At 36.7% G+C, this 12,537-nt stretch overlaps 1 protein-coding gene across 2 annotated transcripts in view; it reads left to right on the plus strand.

Moving 5' to 3' along the window:
- Positions 1–12,537, plus strand: part of LOC120347789 (extracellular matrix organizing protein FRAS1-like) — a 185,096-nt gene that overhangs the window by 91,651 nt on the left and 80,908 nt on the right. For both annotated transcript variants that reach the window (XM_039417879.2, XM_078118103.1), the window contains exons 8-17: positions 69–273; positions 5,540–5,673; positions 6,056–6,266; positions 8,121–8,294; positions 8,692–8,835; positions 9,268–9,405; positions 9,860–10,000; positions 10,367–10,507; positions 10,994–11,158; positions 12,008–12,312. In XM_039417879.2, the coding sequence (XP_039273813.2) occupies positions 69–273; positions 5,540–5,673; positions 6,056–6,266; positions 8,121–8,294; positions 8,692–8,835; positions 9,268–9,405; positions 9,860–10,000; positions 10,367–10,507; positions 10,994–11,158; positions 12,008–12,312 (1,758 nt within the window). The remainder of the gene's footprint in view (positions 1–68; positions 274–5,539; positions 5,674–6,055; positions 6,267–8,120; positions 8,295–8,691; positions 8,836–9,267; positions 9,406–9,859; positions 10,001–10,366; positions 10,508–10,993; positions 11,159–12,007; positions 12,313–12,537) is intronic.

Raw genomic sequence — 12,537 nt, forward strand, 5'->3', positions numbered from 1 at the left:
TTTCAGCATACCTTTCAATTATGTCAACTCCAAAACATTATATCTCAAATAAAATTTTCAATGTTCAGGGAAAGCAGTACAAATCAGGGGAACAGTTCAAACCTGATTCATGTCGTCATTGTACATGTCTAAATGGTGACGTCACTTGTCACACAACCAGTTGTGACGTCATCAACGAAGAAACATTGGACGGTTCTCATCATGAATGTCGATCGGGAGAAGTAAAAGTAACAAGACAAGAAGAATGTTGCCCCGACTGCGTTTCATCCCAAGGTAGTTATTAGATTAGAGTTACCACATTTTTTTTGCAAAATGTTGCAGGAAAACTTGAAAAAGCTTAGTTAAAATTATAAGACTTGCGGGAGTACAAAATATAACACTGCAGGTGCAACAAAAAACAAAAATAATATATTAAGCAATCCGGATTCCAATCATTTAATGGAAACTTTATCCGGCATTTCCACTCAAAGCAGATTTGCATTTAACTTCGAGGACCTTTAAAGGTATAAATATTTAACAGAAAACCCAAGAATAATTGAAATATCTATCATAATTTCCTCCATAAAAGGAACTCTGTCAGGCACTTTTCGATTCTCAAAGTTTCTCATTGTTACACAATAGTAGTATATATTACGTCACTACCGAATCTTACATGTCGTCCGGTTTCACACGATAGACTTGTCACTTGTTGTCTGTTCATTGTCGCATCACAATGAAAATTACACAGCGTTATGACCGCATAAACTGATATAAAAACTCATTCAAAGGAAATCCAATGTACATTGTGTGATAACAAAGGGAGTGTAAACCACGCTGATGACAAGTCGTCAGTCAAATAAATTGATAGAAAAAACTTTGCTAAATTTTCTTCTGTCTCACGTCGGCCAGAGATAATATCTACTTATCAAGCTTGAAGCGAATAAGAACCAATACAACACGAAATAATTTTTAATAATCATTTACATTTGTACAGCTGTGAAAGTTATCTGTTCCTACAAATTTTGGGTGGCAAAAGGTCAGCAGACAATTATATAAAATGTGAAACATGATTTAACACGCAACCTGTGTTATTTATTTATGTTTTCCTTTATTGCCTTGCTCGGATGAACTCGTCTAAAAATTTCCTACTATGAAAATTTTACTACTGTTAAATGTAAGTGTACAAGCTTTGGTACTCCCGTAGTGTATGTACCAGGTTACGGTTAGGCCATAGTTTTATTCCGATTTTCCTTATTGGACACGTTTAGTGGACATAACGATCGTTTTGTTGTTATGTTGTGCTTGGTGTTCTTGTTGTTCTTTGACACTTTTTGGACACCTAGTGGAAATATTAAAAAAACGCTTTTCTCTTCGATTACTGGACCAACTGCTTTGAAATTTTTAGTGGTTAAAGATGAAATTTTTCTTCAGAAGGCTATTACTTTTATTTATTCCAAATATTTCTGTTAGCTCGGTGAGATTTGTTTTTGTTTGCTATGACGTCACTGAACGTTCTGCGGACATCGGACGCCATTTTGTGTCCGACTGTACTGCTTCGCTTGGTGTGAATATATTTGTAGACTGTGATCTGACGGTACGGTAAACCGTACTGTACTGCGAACAGACGTGTCCATATATTTGGGCGTAGCTCTCTTTAGTTCCATTACAAGTTCGGGACTTTCTGTTTTAGCCAAGTGAATAAGTTTCAATTCCTTTACACAACTTGATGTAAAGTAGGCGAACAAAATTAGTTACCTTCATACTTCTGGAGCGACAAAAGTATCACTGTAGTTTCAGAGCCTTTGTCATCGCATCATGTATGTATACAAACACCGATAACACCGGCATTCTTTGATCATGTTTTCATCTTGACCCTGTCTTCAAAACCAAAACAATTTGGTATTGATACGTCACGATTACATTTAAAATCACCTTTACGATGCAATAATAGATGTCAAGATGTCGCCTGTAGTAAATTTAACTGAAATTTTGCAGCATAATGTAACTAAAAGGACTATTTCACTAGATTATATGTTTTTACATCTTCATCATTTGAACATAGCCAATCAAAGAAATAGAACTACTGATTATTTGAAAATACCTGAGCCTTCTGGGCTCGGCATTGGCTACCCGAATTGTTCTGAATTTAAGTCAAAATCATAATCTGGATTTGGAAATATATTATTTATTATATTTTCAATGAGGTAGTACCTTTAAATTTGATATACTATTATTGCGTTACGTTATTGGAATCAAACCGTTACCATCCCAAGTACCCCAGTCGCCACTCCATTTTTTGGACTCAAAATCAGTTATTAGGTATTCAATACAACTACAAAGTAATTATATTGAAACGCAATACTATTCAAATTGGATTTTCTTGTTTAATTTGAAATTACCCTTAAATTACAATATTATGGCGACATTCTGCCCGGGAAATCAAATTCTTGCGACAATCTTTCGAAATCTTATTTGAATCCAGTATTGGCTACCAAAATTGCTTTGTCGGATTCTAACACGGAACGCAGCACGATTTGAATTTTCTTGTTTCATTTGAAATTATTCGGAAATTAGAATATTATAGCCACATTTCACCTGAGATGGTTTCGTGAAATCGATTATACTTTGATGAGATAATGATTGCTTGTATTACGTGAACCGGGCCACAAGTTATAATAGGGCGACCTGGTCCATGTTTCAGGGTTACATATTAAATAAATTTCTTTTGATCTGAATTTTAGGTTAAAATTTGAAAAATAAACAATTTCTCGTTAATGGTAATAGAGCTTGGAATATTTAACGAAATAAGAATTTTATGGTGAACTTCCACCCCAGTTGTTTCGTGAAATCGATTATTCCTTGATGAAACATTGTTTACTCGTATTAGGTGAACCGGGTCAGAAGTTAAAATAGGGCGACCTGGAACATGTTCACAGGTAAATCAGATAAATTTCTTTCGACCTGGATTTTGAGATTTAAATTCAAAAAACAAAAAGGAATTTTGGTTTGAAGGAATATCTCTTGAAGTTTCGAATCGGCATGTATTGTGTTTATTTTTAAAAGTTTTGCAAAACGAAATTCGTGTCGATAATATTTCAATAAGAATTGGGTATAAATGTTGTGGCGACCTTTCACCTCAGACTGTTTGGTGAAATCGATTAAACTTTGGTGAGAAACTGATTCCTTATATCACGTGAATCGGGTCAGAAATCATAATAGGGCGACTTTGTTCATGTTTTAGGTTGACATTTTTGGTTGATTCGTTCTGATATGAATTTTATGGTTGAAATTTGAAAATTAAACAATTATTTGTTTATAAGTGCTTGAAGCTTTGCAGCGCTATGTTTAGTATTTATTTATGGAAGTTTGAATTAAAATTTTCAAAACGAATGGGTGGTATTAGAATAAGAACATTGTGGCGACATTTCACCAGAGATTGTTTCGTGAAATCGATTATCGTCTGATGAAACAATGATTTCTTGTTATTAGGTGAATCGGGTCAGAAGACAGCTTAGGGCAAATTATGGTATAAATTTCTTCTGATCTGAATTTCAAGTCTTATGTATGGGAGAAGAGTTTGAAAGTTTAACAAGCTATGCATAGTGTTTATTTTTTAAAATATAAATTTACCTTTTTTTCGTAAAGAATTGAGGAATCAGAGTTTTATATCGGAATATTACGGTGACGTATGACCCTTAATTGTCTCATGAAATCGATTAAGTCTTGATGAGATAATAATAGCTTGTATTAAGTGGACCGGGCCAGAAGTGAGTTTAGGGCAACTTTGCCCATGTTTCAGGGTGACATGTTAAATAAATTTCTTCTGATCTAGATTTTAAGGTTAAAATCTGAAAAATAAACAATTTTGAAGTTTCAATCAACGAGTTTGTTTTATTTTTTCGACCATTTTTTCGAAACTGATTGATGATGGCGCCGTAAATTAAACAAAAATGGACGTTCAATAACTTTTCGGAATGTTATAGTAAAACCCCCGCACATTATTTCAAGTACAGTGAATTAAAAAAAACTGGACGTCAAAAAGTATTCGAAGTGTTATAGTAATACATCAACACACATTTATTTCAAATACTTTTTTACGAAGAGATAGCAAACGTGTCGCCAACAATTAAAAATTGAAATGTTTACAACCGCTGTAGATGGCTGGTCAGTGGGTACTCCCGTAGTATGTGTGCCAAGTTAGGGTAAGGCCATAATTTTATTCCTATTTTCCTTATTTTAGTTCTATTACGAGTTCGGGGACTGGCTGTGTTAGCCAAGTGAAGATACCCCCTGCCCATAGGTTTCAGTCCCTTTACACAACCTGACGTAAAATAGGCGAACAAAATTAGTTACCTCCATATTGGAGCGCCTTTTTTATATCTGCAGAATGCAAAAGGAATTTCAATATGCCTTTGATAAACCCTATAGTTATAAGCGTACCAACCGAAAAAAAAATATTATTCACCTTTGACACTTAAATATGGGAATCGGTGGAAATTGTTGAAATTTGTAAAATTATTTATTTTTATAACGCGATGTAACGTCAAATATAGAAAGCTATCTGATTTTTGCCACCGTGGTTATTATCAGCCAATTACTCGGAAGGTCATTCTACAGAGATTGTTATCGTTGGCAAACAATTTTACGAAGGTTATAATGTTAGGATTGATCCTAAGATCTTCAAGTTTGCAAAATTTGTGTTCTCAAGAAATGATATATTATTAATTTGGAAAAAAAAAATTATTGTTGGGTCAAACACTAAATGTCGTCTCTCTTAGGCCTTTGGGCCTAAGCTTCAGTGAGATAGTAGTGTCGAGGTTCACTATATATCACTACTTTTCACATTGCCTTTATAACTCTGTTCCTGTCTATTGTTCTATCCATAATAGACGGTTATCTAGCAATACGCGCCACTTGCACTCTGGCTTTTGTAAAGTTGGAATAGTTTGTAATTTGCATAAATATGTATTGGAACAATACTGAATAGGTAAAAAAATATTAGAAATTCTACCCTCAAATGCAAAGTGCTATTACCTTAATAATAATAAAACAGTAAAATTTCAATTTGAGAAATAAAATCTGCACGAATTCACCACACGCTAGATATTATAGGACTAAAAATTTGGCAAAATTCTACAATTTCAGGTAAAACTCAAATCCAATTATATACTGATGTAGCCCTGTCAATCAACCGAATCGAGTTTTACGTAAATTATATTGTTCGAACTGAAATTTTGAGCCAAATCGGATGTCGGTCATTCGAAATTGCTGTCTTCTCGTACTTAGTACAATTGGATAAAATGCGGACCAGAGTGGTTTTCAATTTCACGCTTTGGACGAAATTACGAGGTGTTTATTTGATTTTGAATGCTTTTAATGAGAATTCAAATCATACCGACATCCACGCACAAAGGCATAGAGGAAGAATAGGTTGTTATCTCGTTACCCCGTCTGATTGTCACTGCGTACACGCTACAACTGTTTACTGGTCTGCGCAAAGAGTAATAAAAAACGGTAATGAATATATCCGCATTTGTAATATTACTTTGCTTATTTGCAGCTCATTGCGACTATGAAGGTGTCCGTCATTACCACGGTGATCTCTGGAACGGAACCAAATGTCAAATGTGTTCCTGTAACAAAGGAATTGTCAGATGCTTCGAATTACAATGCTCAGAAGTAACATGCGAAAGAGTAAGCTTTAAAATGTTGTTGAATATTTTTTCACCCGATTCGAATTTATTTATGTAACTGGACTTTATCCGCAAAAATTGGAAATTGGGCTTGTATTTCGCCAGTTGTTTATACGGCGAGGTCACGAAAGACATGTATGGCCAAGCGTTTTTATGAGAGTTTGCTGAAAGCAGACGGACTAAACAGACCATTTTTGCCTTCCATATTGCTACTTTATCTCGCAAAATTCGAATCATTGGGAATTCGAGAAATTCCAGTCTTTGCTTGTACTTACGTTGTGAAAAGGTTGCTTGACGCAAACCGTTACGATACCGTGGGCCTCACTAAAAAGTATTTTCATCTGCCTTCTATTTTGAGTATACAACCATGAATAATTTTGCAGAATCAAAAGCTTATTCACAAGCCTGGATCCTGCTGCCCAGAATGCGTGCCTGTGACTTCTCAGTGCTTTCACAATGGCTTGTTATATCGCCATGGTGACGAATGGCAGACCAGTCCATGTGAAAGATGTGCATGCATACACGGAGTGACACAATGCTTCAATGCCGACTGCCAACCTTGCCCAGAACATACTGTACCCGTACACATGCAAGGTAGGAAAATCCTATGTATTCAGATTGCTGGGTCTTTTATTTAACCCACCAAGTCTCAAACTTTGATGAACTACAGACTCCTTCCAAAAACTCATCGTCTTTCGTTATGCCTAATAGTCAATAATCAATTTCAATTTTTCAATACTCAAAGATGGCAGTAGTTGCCAGAAGTCTTATCATCAAGTCAAATTATCCTGCTTATAACCATTCATCTGAAATTGAATCATTATGGCAGCCGATTGTATTTATTTCCAACTCAGAACTTTTTCCAGACTTTTTTGCGTCACCGTCCTTAACCTTGTTGCGCTGCCAAAACCACATCAGTGTAACGCGACCTCATTTCGTCTCTTTTTTGAGAAAATTAGAAATTTGATCTTTAACGTTTTGGCACAATAATAGGCCTGTCGTGCTGAAGGTTCACTGCATTATTTAGTGGTTGAATCTATATTTAGTTCTATACGTGGCACAAGGCACAAGAACTAGTGGTTTCAAAGTTTGCAAAACTATCTTTGCATCACAACTAGAGTATCTCAATTTTATTTGACGTGGTGTCTTTTTATTATGACGTCACATTTTATAGTATGCCGTCATATTTTATTATGACGTCATGTTTTTGTATTATGTCGTTGCAATTGCAGTGCAAAGTGCAACAATCTGTAACGTATATTGACAATCAATTTCAAAGCTACAAAATCCCAAATTGACTGAATTTTTCGACAGCGCATGAACTCAAAACACTACAAAGATTCTCTTCTTACATTGTCAATGTCGCATGACATGTATGACACGTTTCACTTGTACGCACGCTATTGTTGGAATGTTGTAGACACGCTATGAGTTGGCAGGCGCTGCGAATTCTGAGTTTGGCATATTTACACTGTAAGCTCAGCCGAAACTCTGAATAACCTGGGTCGGTCTTTTAATGGTCGTAAAATAAGTCAACTGATGGTGCTCCCGTAGTATGTGTACCAAGTTAGGGTTAGAATATGATTTTATTCCGATTTTCCTCATTTTAGTTCTATTACGAGTTAGGGGACTGTCTGTGTTAGCCAAGTGAATATCCCACCTGCCCATAGGCTTTCGTCCCTTCACACAACTTGTTGTAAAGTAGGCAAACAAAATTAGTAACCTCAATATTAGTACACATACTCCTGGAGTACCCAAATGATTAGATTGATACGCATTGAATGCATAGCGGAACAAGTTGCCTGAAAGAAAAAGTGCTCGCTCCACGTTACAAAAGGACTTTTAAGCTCTAGTACTTGAATTTTAAATTTGCCATAGAATATGGAGTGAGAGTAATTTCCCTTGATTTACAAACATTAAAACCACCCATGTGGACTGTTAGGTCATGGTCACTCATATGTTAAAGGATGTGTGACATAAACAGGCTATATTTAGCCGTTCAAAGACTTTGTGTGATGATTAACACCTTACTATTAGAGTATTATTTTCGGCTTTCAAAATTTTTATATGGAAAACTTTACCCAATGCTAACACAAATATCACCATTTTTCATTTAGGCTAGAGATATTTGAACATTATTAAAAGAACTTTAAAAAAGTTTTCACATGAACATTGCAATTGATTGGCAATATATGTTCTTTGTAGCTCCGCCAAAAACCTGCAGTCAAATATGCCAGCCCTGTATGCAATCCACCTGAGAAGGTCTTTCATCTGCCGATTGAGACTATATAACTGTGTATACAACTAACTATGCTTGACAGTTTTTAACCGGGCTCTCGAAACTGCGTGCCCCTCAATAGTACAGCTAATTTACTACGCTTGTTTTGATTAGGATATCTTCTTCAAATAAATAGCACTGGCAGCATAATTTTCATTTTACACTTACAGGTGAATGCTGTCCAACATGCGAACCCGTTACCTGCCACGCGGATTGTTTAACATGCAATGGGCCTAAGTACGGTCAATGCACAACTTGTAAGAACACGAGGCATCTACTACAGGAAGGGAAATGTGTCAGAAGATGTTTGCCTGGGTTTTATCAAGAAGGAAAGACTTGTAAACGTAAGTTGCTTATTTCATATTCATGGGCAAATGGTTTTTAAACATTCATATGATACGTAAACCCCTTCCAAAGACTCGCGACCATCTCTTCTAAAACAAGAGATCGATGCTCAAATATATGGACACGAAAGCCACAATGAAGTACAGGCATGCAATCTGTCACAGTAGTCTACCGCCACAAAGTGCGCAATTGTCAATTTAAATGGCGTCATTGCACACAATAAAACGAATCCCATATCCTTTTTCACCCATTATATCTTACACCAAAGTTGGTTCTCTAACTCTAAAAGCGGCAAAACTGATGGACCAAAATCTGAACTTGATCCACACGTGAATTACATTATTCGTACTTCATTCTTAAATTTGAAGTAGCAATACCATTACATTATATTTTAAGGTTGCCATTCTACTTGCGAAACTTGCACACTGGCGAACTCACCCAACACTTGCACTTCATGTAAATCTCCTCTGCAACTACAGGACGGAACCTGTGTCGAGGATTGCATTCTCGGATACTTCGACGACGATGGACTTTGCAAACGTAAGATGACTTTTATAACATGCAAAAGACATATTAGTCATCATTACTAGACCATACAGCCCTATCGTCCATGCTACAACAATAAATGTAATAGGAAAACAACCAGCGAGACGATAAATGCCCTTTGATGGGGAGGTAATAATGAATGCTGCATAAAAACATCCAAATATGGTAATAATGGCAGCGGTGTCAATCATGTTCCAAAGGCTCAGCACAATGCGCCAGTGGGAATGTCAATTGTAACTCCTATATCAGTGATTCTCCTGCTTGCAAATAAAGGCTGAGGTCCTAGACTTTCGATATCTTTGACTGTTATACCGAAAATAATATAACCATTGCCTTAGATTACTTACAATGCATGCTTACCGCCTCAAAACTTCACTTTTCGTGTCTTTTCTGCTACTGACCTATGACCCCTGATTCCGTTTCTAGATTGCATGAAAGGATGTGCAAGATGTCTGAGTGCCAGCGTTTGTGTCGAATGCACGAATAAAACTATGCTGGTACAAAATGGAGATTGTGCGGAGCGATGTGGCAAAGATTTTTTCTATTCTGATAACATCTGTAAACGTAAGTAAAGTGTTTTTATTCCATATTTATTATTAACTATTGCACATATAGCAGTTATATCGATCTGTGAGCACTGGAGGGCGATATACAGCTCCTTTAGAATTACGAACGGTGTTATGACGTCATTTTTTATCATGACGTGAAACTTTATTATGACTTCAGCTTCTTGTGTGAATAACTACATTGATGGCATGTCCAATCATTCGATGAGATTGTGAATACACTGCTGTGCACAGTTATCAATGATGCATACCTCTTATTTGTTCTATCGCCTCTATGCGCATCTACCTCTGTTGTGCGAAGTTCCCATCTTTCAAGCTGTTTCCCTAACAGGACTTACTTGAAGTCCCACATCAGGCTGTTTTTCGTGATATCATCATAACGTACATATTCTCATTTGTATTCTTCTTCTATTTTATTATATTCAACTCGGTATTTTTTATTCATTTTGTAGCTTGTCATTCCTCATGCGCATCCTGTTCATCGGACTCCAACATATGCGATGCTTGTCCGCCAGGAAAGATAATGCAGAACCATCTCTGCGTCAGTGAATGCTCGCAGAAATATTACAAAACTAAAGACGGGAAGTGCGCAGGTATGCATTCTTCGAATTGCATTACTAGTCTGCACTTGATCTTTTTCACGTTTTCCTATTTTGAAGAATTCCACCTAATTCGGGGATTAATATTTGAATTTAAAAGGCTACGGCAAACTTGATTCGTATGATAAATTTATATATTAAAAACTTATTTGTGTCATGAAATCCACGAAGGCCACAAATTTAAATTATTATATCTCTTTCATTTTGAAGACAGGGAAACTTTCTTTTAGCCAATCAATGTATTACATCTCAGATAAATATGTCACAGACACCCCTATCAATGTCTTAATCGACACTAATCCATCAGATCCTTTTAAAATCATCTTCTAACATCTTCATCTTTTCAAAAATCTTTAACAGCTTGCCACGAGTCATGTGCATCATGTGTTGGACCTTCAGTAAACCAATGTTCGACTTGCTCGGAGAAGAAATTGCTTCATAGCGGGAAATGCATTGATAATTGCCCGGCAGGATTCTACCCGAGCGACGGGGTATGCAAAGGTAACGAAAATGTTTTGCTATGATCTTATTTTGTTTGTCAGATTGGAATCGATTATAGTCAAATTATATATCTACTGATCCGTTCCACCTATACTCAAATCCAAGTCTTGTTCCGAGTAGAGGGATCGGATAACATATTGTGCATATTTTGCCCTAAGAAAAAGGTCGATGAGACGGGTTATTCGTATAGGCAATCGCAATATATAGCTCGGCTACCAGTTCCGGTTCGGGTATAGTTAACCAGTTAACTGTCCTGAATTTCAGTGCACTATTTCTTGACCTAAGATGCAGTAAAAATGATAGGTGATTTGAATTGTAATGAACAAAACCTAAAAATTCAAGATAATCAATGCTTTTCATGTGCGATTGGCTGGAAGTCATGACATTACTTTAACTACAAACTGGTATCAGAGCAATATTCAAATTCTTGTGTTTTATGTTCACGAATAGAACTTCAACCAAACTTTTCATTTTTTTGTCTTGCAGCCTGTCACTCAAGTTGCCATCTTTGTGTTGGTGGATCCCCCTCTGATTGTACAGCATGCTCATCCAATACGCAAATGCTCCAATTGAGATCCGACTTGTTCGCCACTGGTCAGTGCGTTGAAAACTGCGATGAAGGACATTACATGGAAAATAGAGTTTGTAGAGGTAAGAGTGATCGGCATATGATGGAAGTAGGTTGATATGGTTAGCTTACATGTCATAGGTTAAAGTTTTAGGGGTGGACAAGGTTCTTGGACTAGGGTCCAACAATTTTGCCCACCTAGACTGAAGGGCCATATAAGTGTGACTTGAAAAGTTACATTTTATGGACAATATTAACAGTGTTACAAGAGCAGAAGTGGGAAAAAAATTACCCTTGTGCCAAAACTAAATTTGGTGGCCATCTCAACTAATATCTTGAGCTTTTTTTTAACTTTAAGCTTCAACGTCAAAATTTGGTTTAGTTCGGTTATAGCAGCATCAGGCGGGCCAAATGGAATTACCCAACGGACCGGATTCGTCCCGCGGGCATAGTTGGCCCATGTATAGGTTAAACGGTAGTGAGTGGACCTTTTACGAATAACCCGTAAGATAGAAGCATCAATGTTTTTCATGAATCCGACTTCAAAACTTGATCATTTTCCCAACGTTCCATATCTATTCTACATCTCGAACATACCGTGAATCGCCACTTCTTATGTTTTCTCTAAGCATTTACCTAAAGTTTTATATATATTCCAACCTAAAACATACAATGAATCCAAACTCTTCATGCTCACTCCTTTCATATGCCTACGCTAAAGTACTGTATCCATGCCTCTGGCTGAAATCTTCTCCCATTCATATATATGTAAGTCATGTAACTCTGACTGGTTTCAGAGCCTGCCATTTAACTATGTCTTTATGAATCCTGCCCAGCTCTTAAGGCTCATTATATACAGTTTGACTCATACAGTCAAAACCAATCACTGTACTAAAAGAATCGTAATCAAATGTTTGTTGTATTTGTTCCAGGCTGTCACGAAACTTGTGCCAGATGTGACGGACCATCAAACACCAATTGTACATCCTGCTTCAGTCACGGTTTTCTTCTAATGACATCACACATGACGTCACAGTTGAGACAAATGTGTCTGTCAGCAGACGAATGCTGGGCTCTCAGCCTTGTCGCTGATGAAAGAACGCAACAGTGCTACGATAAAACGAAACTGGCTGAATGTGATCAGATGAAAAAGTCGATGATTCTGACCTTGGGCTCAAGCGATGACCTTGACATTGAAAAATGCGTCACGGTTTGCCCGAAAGGAACGTACAAAAAGGTAGGCTGATAGAATTGAGTTGAGCAATATTTTTATGTTTATCATTATTGAACAGGGATTTGAAACTATGGGTCGTTTCGTTGAATTCTTGCTGTTGTTATTTTTGATGTTGTTGTTGGGAAAATCGCTTTTATCTTCAACTAACGAGCTAATCGAATTCTCCTTTTAGTACTCCATGGAGGATTTTGCCATGAGGCCTTTTTTAACTTTCTTCATAGGACTCAG

Source organism: Styela clava, chromosome 11 (genome assembly GCF_964204865.1).
Source record: "Styela clava chromosome 11, kaStyClav1.hap1.2, whole genome shotgun sequence".
Lineage (NCBI taxonomy): Eukaryota > Metazoa > Chordata > Ascidiacea > Stolidobranchia > Styelidae > Styela > Styela clava.